Source organism: Monodelphis domestica, chromosome 2, assembly GCF_027887165.1.
Source record: "Monodelphis domestica isolate mMonDom1 chromosome 2, mMonDom1.pri, whole genome shotgun sequence".
NCBI lineage: Eukaryota > Metazoa > Chordata > Mammalia > Didelphimorphia > Didelphidae > Monodelphis > Monodelphis domestica.
In genome coordinates, this window is record NC_077228.1 from 304,253,235 (window position 1) to 304,275,685 (window position 22,451).

General features: G+C 33.8%; 1 protein-coding gene across 1 annotated transcript in view; it reads left to right on the forward strand.

Annotated features, from left to right (window-relative positions):
• Positions 1-3,076: 3,076 nt before the first annotated feature.
• Positions 3,077-22,451, forward strand: part of GFRAL (GDNF family receptor alpha like) — a 38,300-nt gene continuing 18,925 nt past the window's right edge. Inside the window, exons 1-2 of the mRNA XM_056814719.1 lie at positions 3,077-3,242; positions 12,871-13,023. Of these exons, the coding sequence (XP_056670697.1) occupies positions 3,077-3,242; positions 12,871-13,023 (319 nt within the window). The remainder of the gene's footprint in view (positions 3,243-12,870; positions 13,024-22,451) is intronic.

Here is a 22,451-nt window from a genome sequence, read left to right on the forward strand (position 1 = left end):
TCTCTAATCACTACTCTCTCACCAAATATTATCTTGGGTCTCTTAATTTGGATTCTAGTAGTATATCAAGAAACCTTAGGGATGAAATCTCAGCAAACATGTCCTTACTATTCAGTTCTCTACTGTAATCTCTCATCAGGACCTATATATAATATGAGAAAAAAAGATGAAATGTTTTCTAGTTATTAGCCCCAAAATTAAATTTAATATATGAAAAACATGGGATTAACTTTCAAAAAGGAAAGACTGGAGCAGACCTTGGCCTGCTAAAAACTTATCTTTAACTCACTTAAATTGAATCACTAAGATATTTATACCTTGTTTTGTTGACAATGTTCACCTCAAAGAACTGACTGAAAAGACTAAAGAATCATAGGAAATATTCAAAATATTCAAATAGGTGAGACAACAATACGGAATTGGAAAAAATTCTATGAAATATGAAATTTTTCAGTCAGTATTTTGTTAATAAAAAGCAATTACACTTGTTTTATGTTAATGGGATATTCTTTTACAGTTATATTTTGTGATCTCAATTCTAAATTATTTGTTAAATTTTCCAATGGGAAGAATTTCTAACAAGAATAACCTTCCTTTCAAAATGTAGTTTTCTTAGTAAAAGGCAAATTGCTATTAAGATTGCTGTGTGAAAAACAAGAGGTTTTGTTTCATAAGAGTTACCAAGATCCCAAAGTCATCATATGTGAGAAGGAGCACTTGAACCAAAATATTGCAAACTTCCAGGCCAGCACTATCTTCTATGGGATTCTTCCACTTGTTAATTAAAAATAATTAAGTACTTGCTATGTACTAGGGGAAACCAATAGAAAAAAACAAATGCATCCTTCTCTTCAAAGAGCTTATATCATAATTAGGAAAAAACATGTAAGGAGAAGTTAGAAAACTAGGGCTTCTGCTTGTAGTCTCAATAGTGTTTTATCTGAATTCCAGTCAAATCAATCAACCAAAACTATACTCTATAAAATTACCAATGATATCTTATTTGTCTAATTTAATGCCCTTGTCCCAAACCACTTCTTTCTTAAACAACATGCAACTTTCAACACTGTTGTTTATACTTTTCTCCTGCATACTTTTCCTCTCCAGGATTTAATAACATTATTTTCTCCTTCCTGTGTGAACTCTTCTCAGGCTCCTTTCATACTTATTTATTCAAATCATATATACCAATAATAGGGATAATCTTATAATTATAATTATACATATATATTTGTTATATGTATATAATATGTGCTTATACCCTAATATTATACCCTCATACACCTTGCTTGATGGTTTCATAAACTCCAATAAATTGAGTCAACTCAACTATCATATTATGCAAATGATTTTTAATTTTATATATCAATCCCTGTCTTCTCTCCTGAGCTAATTTCACATTACTAGCTGCTCATTAAACACTTTAAACTATAGGTCTAATAGACATCTTAAGCTAAAGATTGCCAAAGCTGAAATAATCTTTTCTTCTCTTTTTGCATTACCATTTACGGTCTCAGCATCTTCACTCTCTCCCTGGCTTACAAGTTAGAATCATTCTAGATTATTTTCTCATGTCCACTCCCACATATTTTATTTTTTGCCAAGTTTTATCATGCCTGCCTTCTAAACATCTCAGATATTCCTCATCCTCACATATCCACTAACTTATTACAAGTTCTCTTCTCATATCTAAGTTATTTCAATTGTCTCATTTGTCTCCCTTCTTCACAACCCTTCCTACTCAAATCCATCATCCAACCAGCTTTCAAATTGATTTTCCTAAATGTGAGGTCAAATAAGTCACCCCCTGCTTAATAGCTCCAATGGCTCCCTAGTGCTTCCAGGATGAAATTTTTAAAATCATATATTTAGCATTTAATTTTCTTCATAATGTGGACTCTTTTTACCTTTATAGTACTCCTATTCTTTAACCCTAATACTTTGATTTTTTTAAAGGCACTGACCTTTTATTATGGCTCTCTCCTCCATGGATCCCCATGCCTAAAATGTTGTTCCATTTCATCTCAAGATTACATTGTTTCCTTTCATACTCAGTTCAAATCCTATGTCATAAAAGATTATGTCACCTGCCTCTTTTGTGCTCTTTCTTCATCCTACCACTACTAATACTTCCCCTCTGAAAAACATTTTCCATATATTTTGTCTAAATCTTATATGTACATAGTTGTTTGCATTTTGTCTCTCTTATTAGAATGTGATTTCCTTTAAGTAAGGGAATATATATTTTTTGTTTTTATCAGTTTTTTTTTTATTAGCAAGAGTAAGCTTGACACATTGTAAGCTCCTAAATGCTCATGGACTTGCTAATTGACTTCTCTGAGCCTAGGTCCTAAAGTTAGGGTTCTAAATGAAGGCAATTATTGAGGATGAGCACAATTCAGCAACTTGGAATGGAAATGATTACAATATAAAGTTATAATTTAGGACAAGATAAGGAGAAAGATCACTTGTCATTAGCCAGAATCCCTGGGACAAAGTTGAGAATCCTGTGGGAGGAAGATAAAAAAGGATACCTGGAAAGCCAGATATTATGAAGAAATGAATATATATATGTATATATATACATGGTTTTCATTCCCATTTTGTTTTTGTTTTTACAAACTGAGATAAGATAGATCTGTAGCTGACTCAGTATTTCAATATAATCTTCTAATACCTTTCATCAGAACTACTCTTTTCTAATTAAAGTATAGTCAAGTGATAATAAAATGCCAACACATCCATTATGGTTTCCTTAGTTTTCTATAGCCTAACAGCATGCCAGTTTTTTGTTTTGTTTGTTTTACCTTTGTGTGAATTCAAGCTGTTTACACAAAATAAAAGACAAAGGATAAGAAGAATGTTGTTTGTAATTGGTCATTTATTTTTTCTTTAAAAAGTCACTTTTCTATGCATGGCTACTCTACATTTTTCCTGTTGTCAAGATCATGTCTGTTATTGTCCAAATCAATGACTTTTAAAATAGCAGTAGACATTTTGTAATAAATTTATTTCTTCCATTGATATGCTTTTATCATATTTACCTTTACAAATGTTAGATTTGTATGCATGTACTATGACACTGTCAATAATATTTGCTTTTAAAGTTTTAGTGCTCTACTTAGAAAAAAATTCTACAGTCCAGACCACTGACTGTACACAATTGAGAGAACAATGTGTAAATGGCACAAATGGATGTGACCTTGTTTGGACAGTCCTTGAAGACGTCTGTAATGTTTCAGGTAACATTATTCTTTAGAAAATGTAAGCATGATTTACTTGTCTGATGATAATAGAAATGTGAAAAAACATTTTTGCCCCATCAGCTACTATAAATAATCATGTTTGCATATAAAATATAATCCATTATGAGAAATATGGTATAATACAAAATTTTTGCTATGTAAATAAGTTATATATGCATGCATATGTCTGTGCATCCATATATACATATGTGTATGTGCATGTGTATGTATTATAAAAAGAGAAGATCTTTGATTCTACTGGTTTGAGAGTTACTGGCATAAAGTGCCCTCTAGAATAACTTGTAGTGGAAGAAAATTAACTAGAGTACTAAGAAATTACATGAAGTATCACAGCTGCAAAGCCAATTTCTATTTGATACATGACTTGAACCCAGGTATTCCTTATCCAAGGGTGGCTAAATGGCACAGAGGAAAGAGTGTCAGGCCTGGAACCAGGAAGACTCATCTTCCTGAGTTGAAATCTGGCCTCAGACACTAAGGCTAGGTAAGTCATCTAACACTGTTAGCTTTTTAAGTGATTTAGAGAAGAAAATGGCAAACCACTTCAATATATTTCTCAAAATAATTTTAAATGAGTTCAGAAAGAGTCAGAAATGGCCTAAAAACAACTAAAAAACAATTAAAAACAATAAAATCCACACTATAAAGCTGATCTTCTATTCCTTTGGGTATATCTTCATCTCCAGCAACAATAACAGTAATGACAACAGCAAGGAAGATGATGAAGTTGGCATCCCAGTCCTTTGTTCATTTACAAAGGGAAATCATTTTATCATTTAAGAAATATCACAACATATTAAAATAATATAATCAACAACAATGTGATCTAGGACTATTTCTTTCTTAAATAAACCAAATATAATGAATAAAAAACTTAGTGTTATTTAGGTTTTCAAATCAATTTATATATGCTATATCATTTGATCCTTATACAATACTGGAAATTCTGTAAATCTGAAGTTAAATGCTTTGCAATATATTTGGGGGTAACATGATATGATATAAAGAGTACTAGATTAGGAATCAGGATAAAGGTTGAGACATTTACTAGTTATATGACCATTGGCAAGACCCATAATTTGTTTCACCTTATATAAAATGAGGTTAATTATACATCTATGACTTGCCTCCTAGTGTTGTCTAAAAAAAACTTGATAAATAAAACATAATCTAAATGTGAATTTTTGTCATTTTTTTTACTATTTATGCAATGAATTTATATTTCACAATCTCAATTGTGCCTTAACACTCTTTCCACCACTGCCAGGCAATCATATTTTACAGAAAAAAAAATGAGACCATTCATTGTGGGCTCCCTTACCCCACCCTTCTTCCTTTCACACCTTTCAAATTCTTTCTGCCACCATCTCCTCCTTCAAATCTGCCTCACATGATAAAGCCTTATTATTCTTTACCAAAATAAACTGACCCCTTTACCTGCTCAAATAATCCCATTCTTTCATGTGTCCTCCGACAGATTGCCCTCTATGTCACCATGCTTTATCACTTACTTTCAATCTGCACCTATCTATTGCTTCATTCCCAGCACTCCACAAATAAGCCCCTGTCTGCTCTCATCCTAAAAAAAGCAAAAAACAGAACAAAACAAAAGAACCACCCAACTCATATTTGATTTTTGCATCCCTATCTATCATTCTACCTCTCTTATAACCTTTGTAGTTAAACTACCGGGAAAGGCTGTCTACAACAAGTGCTTCTACATGATCACTTATCACTCTTTTCTTAACCCCTTACAATCTAGATTTCAAACTAATCAATCTACTTAAACTGCTCTTTCCAAAGTTATAATTGATTTCTTATTTGCCAAATACAATGATCTTTGCTAAAACTTAATTTTCCTCAAACTCTCTGTAGTCTTTGGCACTGTTCCTCATCATCTTCTCCTTGATAATCTCTTCTCTCTTGGTTTTTGGTTTTTAGGGCTTCACTCTCACCTAGTTGTCCTCCTACTCATCTAACCCCTCTTGGTCTCTTTTGACAATCCTTCTTCTAGATCACTCCCTCTAATGTTAGTTGACCAACATGGTTCTGTCCCAGACCCTCTTCTTTTCTCTCTTTCTACTTCACTTAGTGTTCTCATCAGATCCCATGGATTTAATTATTATATTGATGATTCTAAAACTAACCATATCCTACCCCAACCTCTCTGCTGACATTTAATCTCATGTCTTCAACAACATTTAAGACATCTTGAACTGGGTGTTCAATAGTCATCTTGAATTCCTCGTTTTTTTTTTCATTTTTTTCTTTTTTCATTTTTCTTTAGAATATTTTCTATGGTTACCTGATTCATAATCCCTCCTCCCCCACTCTCTCCTCCAACCTCCCAAATCTGACAAGCAGTTCCACTGGGTTATACATGTATCATTGTTCAAACCCTATTTCCATCTTATTCATATTTGCAGTAGAGTGATCTTTTAACATCAAAAGTCTTATCATATCCATATCACACTAAGTGATCAAGCATACAGTTTTCTAATGCATTTCTGCTCCCACAGTTCTTTCTCTGGATGTAGACAGCATTCTTTCTCACAAGTTCCTCTGGATTGTCCTGGGTCATTGCATTGCTGGTAGTAGAGAAGACCATTACATTCCATTGTACCACAGTGTATCACTCTCTGTGTACAGTGTTCTTCTGGTTCTGCTCCTTTAACTCTGCATCAATTCCTGGAGGTTGTTCCAGTTCCCATGGAATTCCTCCATTTCTTTATTCCTTTCAGCACAATAATATTCCATCACAAGAATATTCCATATACTACAATTTATTCAGCCATTCTGCAATCGATGGACACCCACTCATTTTCCATTTTTTTGGAATTCATCATTTCCAAAATGTAACTCATTTTCCTTCCCTGTGACCCTCCTGTCCCTCACACTGTGAACTCATAAATCATTCTGGACTCCTCATCATCTCTTACTCCCATATCCAATCTGTTGCCAATGTATTTCTTTACAACATTTCTCAGATATATTTTCTCCTATAACACTGCCACTGCTCTAATACAGGCCCTCTTCTAATGCATCCTCCATTCAGCCACTATAATGCTTTTCTTTAAGCTCAAATTCAAGCATGTCATCCCCTTCCACTGATCCTAGGATCAAATATAAAATACTGGTTTTGGTATTCAAAGCCCCATCCTACCTTTCCAGTCTTCTTATACCTTACTTCCCAACACATACTCTTTTATTCAGTAAGTGTCCTTCTTGCTGTTCCATGAACATGACATAACCTCTCTCTTGGTTTGAGGCATTTTCTCTGAATGTGCTCCATTCCTGGGTTGCTCTCCCTCCTCATCACCATCTGCTACCTTCCATGAAGGTTCAGATAAAATCTTATTTTCTTACAGGAATCTTTTCTTAATCCCTTTTAATTCTAGTGCCATCCTTCCCTTTTTTCCCATTTTCCTGACTGAACAACAACAAAAAAGTTTGCTGGAATAAATTAGTTGGCACATTGTCTCCCCTATTAAAATATGACTTCCTTGGGGGCAGATATTGTCTTTTGCTATTTTTAATATCCACACGATTTGGTACAGTAACTGGCAAATAGAAAGTATTTAATAAATGTACATTGTTTTATTTTATTTTATTATTGCTACCTATTGGATCTTCTTTATTCTCCTTTTTAAATTGCTGAAGTAGTGACATTAAATAATTTGATAATAAGGCAATCACACATTTTAGGATGGAAACTGAAAATGTAAGTTTAAAAATACTCTCTTAGGTAAAGTCCCTTTCCTTTGGAAAAAATGTTTAATGCTTCTTGTTCATACATTAGAGGGTGCTAAAATATTTTGCAGTGAAGAGCAAGAGAAATGAAGTCTTCTTTGTACCCCTTCCCAAATTCTCCAAAGCACCTGGACTCACATGGTGGGGAAAGGAATGAACAGAGCAATTAGAATGAAGCCTTGGAATTTTTCCAGGGTCCTGTTTTTTGTTTCTGCCAAGACTGGGTTCTCCTGAGACACCCAAGAAGTCACTGACCCAGGCAGTCTGAATTTGACTAAAAGGACTGAGTTGGGTTTGTGATCTGAAATTGATTTTCTTTGGCCTAAAGATAAAATTTATGGGGATTCCCAAGTGTATAAAGTAACTTAAACTTGTTAGAAACAATTCTACATGATCATATTATTCATAAAATACAGTTTGTAATAGATGTACATACATACATACATATGAACATACAAACATACTTAGATATTGCTAAGACCTTTGATTTCATAATATTGGGTACTCCTGCTTGAAGTTCACAACTCCCTCCTGCTTTAGTAGATGATCTATGAATATTGCTGAAACAGCTGAAAATGACCAAAAATATTCATAATCCTATAGTTACTTTCTTCTGATGAGGTTTCCCTCACTTAGCTAGGCCAATCCTTAGTGAGAGACATACAGTCTGCTCCCAGGACCCTTGAAATCTCCCCAGGATTGTAGGACTTGTCAGTGTTTGTGGACATAGGACCTTACAATAAGTGCTAGAGTAGAACCTCAGAGGCAAATCTTCTCATTTAGAGATAGAAAATATGAACTCTAATAAGACTAAAAGCTGGAAAAAATTATGAGGATACTTAATCCAACACTTCATTTTTATAGAAGAAACTGAGGCTTGGAGAGGTTCAATGATTTTGAATGAGGTCAAATTGGTAGTGACAGAGGAAGAATTTGAACCCATGTCCTCTTCCTAGAAAAAAAAATATACTTATGTGTGTATGATCAATATTTAAATATTAAGAATACTTTTATTTAAGTATGTATAAATGAGACTTAGAATTCTTTAAAGTATTGTTTTCTTTAAATTCACATTCCTTTTGTTAGCTTATTTTTAACATTGATGAATTAATAAGGGCAGGGGTCCTCTTTTCAAAACAAGAGATCCACACATTGGCTATAAGTAAAAATCTAAATCTGGGAAATAACTTAAGAGTTCATATTGACAGACACTGGAGTCTGAGGGCATGGATTTAAATATTGTTTCCATTCTACTCTCTCTGCTTTGCTTACTTTAACTCTTTCTCCTTTTGTAAATAAATTACCATAAAAATCATTTGGAATTGAGTAATAATTTCTGGCAACCACACTCTTATAAATTTAGTCCAACCCTTTGATTTTAACCCCTTACATTCTGACTCTTACACTATCCATATTTCCTTCCACAAATAATTTTATCTTACTGGGTCTCCTTTTCCTCATCTATAAAAGGAGGGTGTTGGAACTGACATTCTTTGTCATTTTCTTCTTCCTCTAAGTTCCATCTTTCTCTTCTTCAGTCCTATGTACTTGCTCAAGTTAAAATGATTTACTTATGGATCAAAAAGTAGTGTCTAACAAAGTAATAATTATAACAGAAGTATACTCCCTCCCATCCCCTCAATATCTCTTATTTGGATATGTATCTGATTTCCTTGTTAAAGAGAATCCCAGTACAAGGGAGTCTTTTCTACCAATATAGGTAAGCCCTTTCTCATATTTGAAAATAGGTTTTTACAGTGAGAGTTTGGGTGATTTATCCAGGTTTACCATACTAATAAGTGAAGGAAGTCACACTTGAACCCAATTATCCCTGACTATCTAGGCTAGTTCATTATCCACTATACTAAGCTGCACCTAATGTTTGATTGATTTAAAACTCAGAATTTGATAAGCATTAAAGAAATGTGATATTATTTACATTATGAATGTATTCACCAAAGTGAACAGTAGAAAGTTCTCCCATTGAATTTAAAAATAAGACTAGTGGATGGAGTTTCAGTCTAGAACAAATAGAGGCCTGAACTTAAGGCCCACCACTAAGCTATACCTAATGTGTGATTCTGGCCAAGGCACTTAATGTCTAACTATTACAATAGAATGATTTGACAAGGGAAGGATTGAAGGATTACACTATTCTAGGATACAGGTGACAAACATGAGACAAGGCAACAGGTAGCTCCAAAACATTCCCAAGTGTGGTAAAAACCAAACTAAACTGTGATTGGGAAATATTTAACAAAACAAATAAAATGCAATAAAACATAGATAATATTATAATTTTAAGCTGTCAATATTCATTCCCCTGAGATCCATATATATTAATTAGTGGCCCTATTTATATTTGAGTTTGATATAATTGCTCTAGGGAATGTTCTAATAATATAAATTTAACAGAATGTGCCATCATTGGTTGGATGTTTCCATTCTTAATTTGTGTAAATATAGATTTAATTCTTATTCATATCCATTTTACACTCATATTTTTCAGAAATGCATGTATTCATGTGAAAGTTGCACATTGTTTTATTTGTATTTACAAAATAAAAAACAACTATGAAGTATAATGCTATAATAAAATAGTACTATAATAATAATTGTGATGTAGGAATGTACCAACTGATGTTAAGAAAAGAAAAACTTCATTTTAGGGTTGTATATTCAAATGTATCATATTTACAAAATGACTTTTTCAGGAATCTAAACTATTGTACACATGGGGTTAATACTCTATAATGTTTAATCATTGTCATTTTCTCAAAAACCGTTGACTTGAATCAAATAACATTCATTATATTGAGATATATTCTTTTAGTCAGTCATCCCTTTCCTCACAGTTTTATGGGAAGGGAGTGGATCAGATAATAATCGTTAAAGAAATAACAATAGTTTTCTCAACTATCCTCTGTTTTTATGTCATGCAGCTGAATAAATACATTTACACAATCACTGAGAGAGCAGAAAAGTCAGAGTAAACTCACAGATAATGTGATATAATAAACTGAGCATGTCATAGAAGATTGGCCATCTGGGGAATATAAAGATAAGACAGAAATATTTATATTTGGGAAAAAAATTAAACTCCACACTTAAGATGACATTTTGCCCAAACACATAATAAATATTATGATAATGTAGCAATATTAATCAGCATATCTCATTCTCCCTTCATGACATATGACTTATGTAAACTCATTACCCAATCCTCAAGTCTTCCCATTCCCAGACCAAGTATTTGTAAAGAATATTATGAAGAAAATTTTCTCTTTCTTCCACGAACATTTTTGGATATTGTATGTAAACCATACATTCACTACATCAAATGGCTCACGTATCTCAAGGATTCATGCATCTTTTTTTGTTCCATTTAGGTGTATGTGATGGTTGGTTCCAGAGATAGAAACTATATCTATCAAATACAGATGCCAGTAGAAAAGGTGGTTTTGAGGAATAGGTACTAGATATAAAGACAAAAAGGTCTTTCCTCTGGGACCTACTGTGTGATCATCAGCAAATTCTTAAGCCTCTGTGACTCCAAGTTTCTCCACCTAAAAAATGAGAATAATAATATTTATAGTACCTATTACACAGGATTGTTGTAAAGCTTAAACTAAGGTAATGTAGAGAAAAACATTCGAATAGAGTAAAAAGTAATACCTAAATGTGTTTTATTATCTGTCCTCATTTTCTCCATCATTCATCCTTAACCTAAGGGATAGAAGTGTATATGTGTATAAACATGCAATTGTGTGTATTTGAGTATTTTGAAACAAAGTTAATTTACTCTCCTTTCTTCGTGAGCAGACATGTACAAAATCTATGGCTTCTCAACTTCTACAGTAATAGCATCACAGCTGGAAGCGACCATGATGATCATCTATTCCCATTACTCTAATATATTCCAAGTATTCCAACTTCTGCTTTACATTAAGAGAAACCAAAATCCAGTATTTAAATAAAATTCCCAGAGTCACTTGATGAGATAAAAGAACATAAAACAATAGAAAATAATAATACTTTGTTTTCTTTGAGCAGAGAAAGCATTTTGAATATTTTATGAAAACTTTGAAATTGTGTTAATACTTCTACTTAATATTTTGTGTATCATTATTTATGAGAAATTTTCACAAGAAAATTTAAATATAGGATCAGAGACAGAACTAAAGAGGCTCTCAAAGATCATCTATTCCAATTCCTTCATTTTATGGATGAGGAAATTTGAAGCCTAAAAATGTTAAATGTCTTACCCAGGGTCATATAGTAAGTGCCAGAGCAAGGATTTGAATCTAATTCCTCCTACTTCAAACAGCACTCATTCCTCTATATCAGTGATAGAAAACATATGGCATGGGTGCCAAAGATGGCATGCAGAGTATTCTCTGAAGGCATGTGGCTTCCCTCCCTCCCAATAAGAGTCTGTTACTAGAAAGGTAGAAGGAAACAGACAGAGATGCTCCTTTCCCCATCTCTGTGCCTGATGACATTTTTTCACATCACCCTCCCCTCTGCTCAACAGCCCAATGGGAGTGCACAGGAGATAAGGTGGCAGAGCTGGAGGGCAGCAGAGTGCTCAGGCAACTCTCCTCCCCCTCTCTGCTTGTGCTGAGTATGTTCCTCACTTCACCCACCACTCTGATCAGCAGTCCAGTAAGAGTGTTTCTCACTCTCTTGTGTGAGGTAAGGAGAGGACTGGGGTGCACCTGGAACTCAGTGGAGGGAAGGGTGGAGTGGGGTCTATAACTCCATCTCTAAAAGGTTCTCCATCACTTCTCTATGTAAAAAGAAGTAATTTCCACAATTTCACTAATTATTTTCTTATAATTATCTCTATTAGTCTATTGAAAAAAATAACTTAACTGTAGCACATTATCATTGTCCTCCTTCGGGATTAAAAATTACAGAGAAAGTGAAGACAGTTGAAAAAATGAATTAATATATAAATTAGAACTGGACCTGTGATTTCATTATTACAGGGAAAGCCTGAATAAAGAATTTCCTCCTACCAATTAATATTGACAGCTTTTCTAAAACTATGATCATAGTGAGTTTCAAAGGACAGAGAGGTTTAGTGAATTGTCTAAGGACACATAGCTAACCTGTTATAACAATGAAGTCATGTAGTAAATAGAGAATTAAGCTTGCTATTAAAAAGACCTGTTTTCAAAACCTTCATCAGCACCTATTACCTGCAGAATCCTACCTTAATTAGCATCTATCTGCTTCAATTTCCTCATCTGTAAATTGGGAGTAATAATAACATATATGTCAAGGTTGTTGTGAGTTTTAAACGAGATCATATTTGTAAAATACCTTAATTTTAAACTGAAAACACTGTGTAAATATTTATTGCTATTTTGATGTTAAAACTCCTTAATACTAATTTCCTGTCTAGTATAAAGCATCAAACTATATATCCCCATTTTCTAAAATAATAAGTTTCTTCTATTTTCCATTTAGACCAGTTATAAAGAAATTAACCTAGTGAAATTTCATTATAATTACAGTTTTTATATGTTATTATTTCACACCTTTGAAACACAACCACAAAACCAAAAGAAAAACTCTCTACATTAATGAGCTCACATAGGTACAGTTTTAATTATAAATTAAAAATAGCTAAACTAAATTTTGGTGTTTAAAACAAGGTAAGTTACAATTATGCAAAAATTTTCATTCTGTAGAATTCATCTTTGACTAAGTTGTTAAGTTATATAAAATGTATTTTAACAAAATATGTTTTTAATAAAATAAATATTTAATGAAATTCTTTTTAAAGAATTGTCATCATGTTCAAAATAACGTATGCAATATTATATATTTGTCTATTAATATTTAGATAATGACTGCCAGATGAAAGATTCATTGAGCTGCAATCTAAGCATCAAGTCTCTAGAGGATCAATATCCCAAATTTAAAAACTGTCTCTGTACTGAAGATATTTATTGCAGTGTCAACAAGTTGCTTGGGAAACAATGTACCAGTAAAACAGGTAATAAGAAGATACTCAAAGTGTAGAAAATGATCAGAAGAGAAATAGATTCACATCATTGACAAAATAGACTATATCAAATTGATCGTAAATATATCCTAATGTATGGTGTTTGAATGTGCTGTTATTGTTGTTGTTGTTATTAATTTGTTTTTGATTCTTCATGAAACTATAAACCTTACTGTTTATGTTGTTTTTCTGATAAAAATATAGCTGTAGTTTGCCATCTCCCTTTCCAGTGGATTAAGGCAAATAAAGGTTAAGTAACTTGCCCAGGGACACACAGCTAGTGTCTTAGCTCAGTTTGAATTTAAGTTTTTCTGAGTCCAGGACTAGCATTCTATCCACCTACCTTCCTGAATCAGCTGCAGAGGTACCTAATTTATCCCAATCACATACTCTCTAAGAATGATGGTAAAGCTTTTAGAAATAGAGTGCTGTGTCTAACCCTGCCCCAACCCAGACACTGAGTGCCATGCCCCACTCCTCCAGGGGAGGGAGAAAGCATTCCCATTGGGCTGCCTGGTGGGTGAAGTGAGGAATGTCCTCAACAAGTGTATGGGGGGGGGAGTGGCCAGAGTGCTCCATTTCCCTCCAGCTCTGCTGCATATGACCTGTTCATCTAACACCCTGTGAGCTCCCATTGGGAGAGGGGTGGGTGATGTCAAAAAATGTCATCACACATGGTGAAGAAGGGGAAGGGAGCAGCTCTGTCTGAGTCCCTCTGCTTTTCTAGTAACAGACTGGGACAGTGGAAGGTAGAGGATGGAGGGAGGCCAGCATGCCCACAGAAAGGGATCTGAATGCCATCTTTGGCATGCATGCCATAGGATCACCATCACTGCTCTATAACTTATCATATATTTCTCAAATCAGATTTCACTGAAATGCATTGCACATTGTAGATTACATACTTATATTAAAAACATCTGAGGAAATTATGTTGCAAAAAGTCTGAATCAATTAGCATCACTTATTTTGTGACATTTAATCATAAATGCTTTTGCTCAAAATTCATTGGTTCCTTCAAAAATATCTTGTATAAGTCAGACAGTGAGAGTATTGTGAGAGACCAATGAGAGTATTGAAACTAAGAACTCCTCTCTTTCCACCAAAAATAATACTTTATATTTTGTTGGTACTTTATAATCCTGCTCTTTTAATAAATATGTAGGCAAGCCTATATGAAGAGGTGTTATTGGTAGAAATTTCCTAAAACCACAACCTGAAGTATAATGACTACACCTTCCATGGCTCATGTTAGATTCATCTATCTTATTATATGAATGCTGTAATTTAAATCTAAAGCTATATTTTTCAACCAAGCTTTAAAGCCAAAACATTATTATGAATTTAATTATATAAAAAAGTGTTTGAAATTTTCCCTCTAAATATGTTTCAGATATAGTAGCAGTCCAATAGTATATTTTCTTCCAGATAAGCCATTGCACCTTGACACCTTATATAAGGACGCATTGTTTAGATTATTGCTTCTAACATATAATTCTAAAACCACCATATGTCATCATTGCACAAATGAAGAATTGGCCTCTAAGATATTTAATTTTGTCTTTTTGACTTACCAAGAAGTCTTATTTGGGCTTTAATGTTACTCCAAAATGGAACACTGTCTCAATCTTTCAATCTATAAACTGAACAACTTCTTAGTAAAGTACTACATAATCTTGAGTCACTGAGTAGTACATTGTTTTTTGTAAAACTTTAGGTTGTTCAGTTTGGTACTGTTATTTGTCTATTCTGGTTAAGTGATTTAAAAAAAAACTCAGATTGGCTTTGGTCACACTAATGGGTGGGGTATATCTCAGTATAGGGAGATTTTCAGTAGTGCTTTAAAGAAGAGAAGACCAATTGTTTAAAATCTTAAGATAAAATTAATTAAGAAAGCACTTAATTTTCTTCATTTGTAAAAAAAGGTGCTAAGTCTTGGATGTAGAAATAGAAAAGAAAGAAAGAAGAATGTAAGTGATAGGTAACTAGTCTTAAATTAAGAATTCTGGAGAATATATTGGCAATATGATCTACCAATCACAGATCTCTTAGGCAACTTTCTTAGAATCTAAGTTAAATCTTCTTTGACCCGGGGAGTTTCTCATAGGGATTTCCCTGTACCAAGAAAATCATAGTTCTAAACCTATTACATAAAAATTCTATTGAACAGATCATAAGAATTAAATTTTATTAGTTATCATGAGGCTCTCAAGGTAAGTAGTATAAAAAATCAAATTCCAAGTATTTGGAAAAGATAAATGAGGGAAATTAGGCAATGAAGTTGTCAAGGGCATAAACAGAGGTCATCTTTGTGTAAGGATGGCTCAGGGTAGATTTTCTTAAACCTATTCATGAAAAAGCCTTTACAAATAATTTTGTAACAAAAAGTTAAACATCAAAGAGGTTTAGATCTACACCTATGTATTTCATTATCTTTACTCCTAACTCTACTGCCTCCTACTTTCCCTATTAGTGTAGAAGGCAACAGAATCCTCTCATACCCTTGGGTGCAACATAAGCATCATCCTATACTATGCACTTTCATCCCCCATATCCAATCTGTAGCTGACATCTGTTAATTTCACCTTTGAAACCTATCTTTAATGAGTCCCTTATCACCTCATCCTTGGGCTTTTGGTGGGCTTCCCTTCCTTCAGGTTGTGCCAATTCCAATCCTACATTCAATCTCTAAAGTGATTTTTCTAAAGGGTAGGTCTAACTATATCAGCCACTTACTCAGTAAAGACCAGTGGTTTCCTAATGTCTCTAGTACCATAACAAGATTCTATGTTTAGTATTTAAAGCCTTCCATTACCTTGTCCTCTCTTAATTTTCCAGTCTTCTTACACCTTACTCCCCAAAATGTAGTCTTGGATGCAGTGACACTGGCCTCCTGACTATTGCATGAACAAAACACTCCATCTCTAGACTCCACACATTCTCCCTGGCTCTGCCCCATGTCAAGAATGTTCTCTTTATTCACTTCACTTATTGACTTCCCTTACTTCCTTTAAATCCCAACTAAAATTCTTTTTTCCCTGAATTCTTCTCTAACTCCTGTTAATTCTAGTATTTCCATGTTTAATTATTTCCCATTTATTCTATATATGGCTAGTCTTGTATATATCTGTTTTCATGTTGTTTTCCCCTACTAGATTGTAAGCACCTTGTGGACAGACAGAAACTATCTTTTGTCTCTCTGTATCCTGTGTTTAGGGTTACTGGTTGCTGGCACAAAGTTCTTATAAATGTTGATTGATTGATTGATTCATATCATTGTATTTATTTTTATAGAACATTCAGAGGTTCCTTTAGCCCCAGGTATTCAATCAGATGCCATCCAATGGAGCATGTCAGAAGGGAGAGTGCAAAAGATCGAAGCAGAAAATGACTGCAGTGTGGCCATGAAGTTGTGTCAAGCATCTGAACACTGCTTCATGCTCTATGAGAATTTTAAAGAAACATGTGGTTCAAGAATGGAAAGCTGCAGCAGTGATGCAACAGGACACATGTGCATCACATTAAGGGAAAAGCTAAAGGAAAGTGTGCTATGGGATTGCAAATGTATGGAACCACTGAAGGAAGACTGTATTCAAATCTGGAAGAATATATTTGAAAGCCCTTGTTTACAGCATGCTCAAAGTAGCCATGTAACAGTCTTCAGTGAAGAATATGAAGATGAATATATTCAGGAGGACATAAATACAGGTTAGTATTTATTGAAGAGATTTCAAGTATATACATATAACCACTCTAGCATTCCAGAGAATAGGTCCTCATTGTGTGTGTGTGTGTGTGTGTGTGTGTATGTGTGTGTGTGTGTGTGTGTGCATATAAGGGGGAAACTTTTAGATTATTTTTTCAATTCATATTTGGAGAAATATTAAATAACAGAAATTAATGAAAAAGATAGGATTTATTATCCATGTTCATGGTCAGCCTGAACTCTATTAATTTAATTCTTGTTTAGTCATTGTCATGTTTGTCTCTTTGTAACCTACTTGGGATTTTCTTGGCAAACATTATAATGGTTTGCCATTTCCTTCTCTAGATCAATTTACAGATGGTGAAACTGAAGCAAACAAGGTTAATTGGTTTTTCCAGGGCTAAACAGGTAATAAGTGTCTCAGGCTGAATTTGAACTCAGGTTTTTGTGATTCCAGGAGTATACCTCTGCCCACTGTGCCACCTTGCTGTCCAAAAATCTATCTATATAATAAGCAAAAACACTTGTACAAGAATATTCAGAGCCACGCTCTTTGTGGTGGCAAAATTTGGAAAACGGGGGAATGCCTTTCGATTGGGGAATGAAGGAACAAATTGGGGTATATGTTGGTGATGAAATACTATTGTGCCCAAAGGAATAATGAACTGGAAGAATTCCATGTGAACTGGAATGACCTACAGGAAGTGATACAGAGTGAAAGGAGCAAAACCAGGAGAATATTATATACAGAGACTAATACACTGTGGTACAATTAAATGTAATAGACTTCTCTACAAATAGCAATACAATGATCCAGAACAATTCTGAGGGACTTATGAGAAAGAACGTTATCCACATTCAGAGGAAGAAGTGTGGGAAAAGAAATACAGAAGAAAAACAACTGCTTAAAAACATGGGTTGATGGGGATATGATTGGGGATGTAAACTCTAAATGATCACATTAACACAAATATTAATAATATAGAAATAGGTCTTGATCAGTGACACATGTAAAACCCAGTGGAATTTTGCATGAGCTAAAAAATCTAGATTTCGATTCCTCTCTGTATGCATTAAAACATTACTAACTTTCTTGTGTCGTGGAGACCTATCTTTTCTTTTTGTAATTATTCTGTTCTACTATTTTACTAATTAAATTCATTCATTCAACAAACAATAATTAAGTGACTTTTGTGGTTCATACACTGTGCTAGAAACTTGAGAAGCCAAAGAAGAAGAAAAACTTTTAAAATTGCCTTAAAAATGTATCTTTTCTTGAATGTAAAAAAATATTAATGTACACATAAGGGGAAATGAGGGTAGAGGTTAGCAACTTCATGAATTGAAAAAGTGTAAAAGTGATGCTTGAAATGAGTTTTTTTTTTAGGACACAAGGAATTCTGAGAGCTTGTCTGTTAATAAACACATTTATTATGTATTTACTATGTTCCAGTAACTATGTATCAGGTAGAGGTGAGAAAGAAGTGCATTCCAGGCATGGTCAACAGCATGTATGGTGGCACAGAGACAAAAGATGAGCTATGCATGAAGACAAGCAAGAAGATAATTGGTTTATAAAGTGTGTGAAGGAATGCATATTCAGTCTAGGAGGGTAGTTAAATTCAGATGGTAAAGATGCCAAACAGAGATAGCTTTTCTTTCTTTTGAGCCTGGATGTAATAGGGAACCACTAGGGATAACTGCATAGGAGAGTAACATGCTCTGACACATATTCTTTAGGAATATCACTTTGGAAGTTTTGTGGAAGATGATTGTAGATGTTGGAGACATGAAGCATGAAGACCAAAAAGGAGGCTATGGAATAGTTTAAGTGAAATTGATGAAGTCCTAAATTAATGTGAATGTCATGAAATTAGAGAGAAAAAGTTCTGATGTGAGAGATATGGTATAGACACAATAAATTGTGGAAAATTATTAAATATTTGGGGTCGAGAGAAAAAGACATAGGATAACTCTAAGATGAAAAACCTAGATGACTAGAAAGAGGGTTGCATTCTCAAAAGAAGAATTCTAAAAATAGTGGCCTTGCAGTTGAGTTTTATTCTAGACTTGTTGAATTTGTGATGCCTAGAAGACAGGAAATTAAAAACGTATTATAGGCAGAAGATGATGATAATGATGGTGATGTTGATGATTATGACAATGGTGAGGATGATGATGTCATTATGGGACTTTAAGTTTTTTGAAGACTTGGGAATCATCTGCAGAGAGATGATATTTAACCCTCTGGTAGCTAATGAGGTAAAAAAGAGTAAATGTACAGAAAGAAGAGACCTAAGGACAAAGACTTGGTACATATCTAGTTTATGAGTGATATGATATGGTTGACCTAGGAAAGAAGACTGAGAAGTTGCAAACAGAAAATTAAGAAGACAAAGAAGAGAAAATATCTCTGAAATTTAAAGATATCTTTTTCTTTACATTTTTATTATTTACTTAGTAACTACTACTGTAAAGAAAAAAAATTGACTAAATATATGCATAAATCAGATTATGTGAAAAATCACAAACTCAACATTGTTTGCAATTCGTTTAAAATTTATAGATTATATATTCATGCTAATATAAACATTCTTTGATTTTGGGTTCCTTTTGGATTTGTTTTACTTGTATACCTTTCTCTCTTGATTTTGTGACTGTTATTTTTTAGAATAATTGTATTATTCTTATTCTCCTTTCATCTCAAATCTTTCACTTATGTTATTTATATTTTCAATATTTTTTCAATAACATAATACAATAAATTTTATTTAAATATCACCATCTACTTGGCCATTTCTTTAATTCATCACATTTGTGTTATTTCTAGTTATTTTGTTATAAGAAATGAAGGTTTCATAAATATTTTCATACATTCACAGCTTTTTACCTCCTCAATAATGCTCTTGGGGCCTTACTCTAGCAATGAGAATTCTAGGTCAATAAGCATGAACAACTTTACAGCAATTAATGTATATTTCCATTTTGTTTTCTAAAAAATTCACAGATACTCTAGAAATGTAATATTAGACCCATTTCTCCATGTTTCTATCAGCATTTAATATGATCACTTTAGTCTGTCTGGTTTTCAGTTGACATGTATTACTAGGACCATATTTTGCTAGATTGATCTTTAGGCAATAGACACAATCTGTTGCCAGGACTATATTCATTCTAAAACATATCTTTCCACCTTGGCCATACCCAGTGGAACATATTTTCCAGTGCCACAACCCTTCAGGGATACAGGGTTACTTTTATGCCATGATAAATGTAAGGTACTTACAGACTATATATGCTCTCAAGCCACTGTGGTCCCACCAGATACTATGTTTGTATTATGTGTATGCTCAGGCATTATATCTACCATTAACTTCAGGTAGGCATATAGGATTCTCCAGGTATCTATTTTATTTAATCTAAAGTTCTATTCATCTTAACTATTTTCTTACTTATTTTTTGATTGGATTTATCTAGCTCTGAGAGGGGAAAATTAAAATCTAATTTCATTATTTTGTTACCTCTTTTCATCTATATCACATTTAGTTTCTCCTTTTAAAATCTTGGTGTCATAACACTTGGTGCATATAGGTTCAATAGTGATAATGCTTCATTACTCATAGTAATCTCCTAAAACATAATATAGTTACCCTGTTCATCCTTTCCAATTATAATCATTTTAGAACCAACTCTGTCATTGTTCTTGACTCTACTCCTGACTTCTCTTGATCAGCTGAAACATACTATATTTTACTCTAGCCCCTTACCTTGACTCTATATTTGTTTTTCAGTTTCAGTGCATTTTTTATAAACAACACATTAGCAGGTCCTGAGTTTTGATTATTTCTGCTATCCATTTTCTACCCATGTGAGAATTCATCCCATAACCCTCAATGTCATAGTTACTAGCTCTGCATTTCCATATACTGTTTCCCATCTTCCTTTCTTTCTGCCATATCACTCCTCAAATGTCCAATTTCCTTTGATCATATTCCATTCATATTCTTTCCCAAAAACTTCTTTCTTATCCTTACATCTTTCTCTTCTGGTTAAAAAACTGGCCAAAATTTTCAAAGATCACTCCTTTATCCCTTCCCCCTTTCCTTTTATTTCTTATTCTGTTCACCTTTACTACGATCCATTCCTTATCCCCCAACTTTACCCTTCTTCCTTCACCCCCCCACATATCCCCTCTAGGCATCCCTCATTTCCATATCCCTTTTTTATCCCCTTTTATTCCTTTCTCTTAACCTACCAATCCTTTTTTTTTTTCATTTGAATTAGTTTATTTAGTCAATTTAGAACATTATTCCTTGGTTACAATAATCACATTGTTTCCTCCCTCCACCCACCCTTCCCACAGCCAACATGCAATTTCATTGGGTATTACTTGTGTCCTTGATCAGAACCTATTTCCATGTTGTTGTTTGCACTAGGATGTTCATTTACAGCCTACATCCTCAACCACATCACTTCCACCCCTGTATTAAAGCAGTTGTTTTCCTTTGTTGTTTTTAGTCCCACAGTGTTTCCTCTGGATGTAGATAATGGTTTTTCTCATAGATTCCTCCAGGTTGTTCGAGGTCATTGCATTGCCACTAATGGAGAAGTCCATTACATTCAATTGTACAACAGTGTATCTGTCTCTGTGTACAATGTTCTCCTGGTTCTGCTCCTCTAACTCTGCATCACTTCTTGGAGGTTGTCCCCATGGAATTACTCCACTTTATTATTCCTTTGAGCGCAATAGTATTCCATCACCAACATATACCACAATTTGTTCAGCCATTCCCCAATTGATGGGCATCCCCTCGTTTTCCAATTTTTGGCCACCACAAAGAGTGCAGCTATGAATATTCTTGTACAAGTCTTTTTCCTTATTATCTCTTTGGGGTACAAACCCAGCAGTGCTATGGTTGGATCAAAGGGCAGGCAGTCTTTTAGTGCCCTTTGGGCATAGTTCCAAATTGCCCTCCAGAATGGTTGGATCAATTCACAACTCCACCAGCAATAAATTAGTGTCCCCACTTTGCCACACCCCCTCCAGCATTATTTACTTTTCTTTGCTGTCATGTTGAACAATCTGCTAGGTGTGAGGTGATACCTCAGAGTTGTTTTGATTTGCATCTCTCTGATTATAAGAGATTTAGAACACTTTTTCATGTGCTTATTAATTGTTTTGATTTCTTTAACTGAAAATTGCCTATTCATGTCCCTTGCCCATTTATCAATTGGAGAATGGCTTGATTCTTGTACAATTGGTTTAGCTCTTTATAAATTTGAGTAGTTAGACTTTTGTCAGAGATTTTTGTAATGAAGATTGTTTCCCAATTTGCTGCTTCCCTTCTAATTTTGGATGCATTGGTTTTGTTTGTACAAAACCTTTTTAATTTGGTGTAATCAAAATTACTGATTTTACATTTTGTGATTGTTTTTCTAGCTCTTCCTTGGTTTTAAATTCTTACCTTTCCCAAAGATCTGACAAGTATACTATTCTATATTCACCTAATTTGCTTATAGTTTTATTCTTTATATTCAGGTCATTCACCCATTCTGAGTTTATCTTGGTGTAGGATGTGAGATGTTGATCTAAACCTAATCTCTCCCATACTGCCTTTCAATTTTCCCAGCAGTTTTTATCAAATAGTGGGTTTTGGTCCCCAAAACTGGGAGCATTGGGCTTATCATAGACTGTCTTGCTGAGGTCATTTAC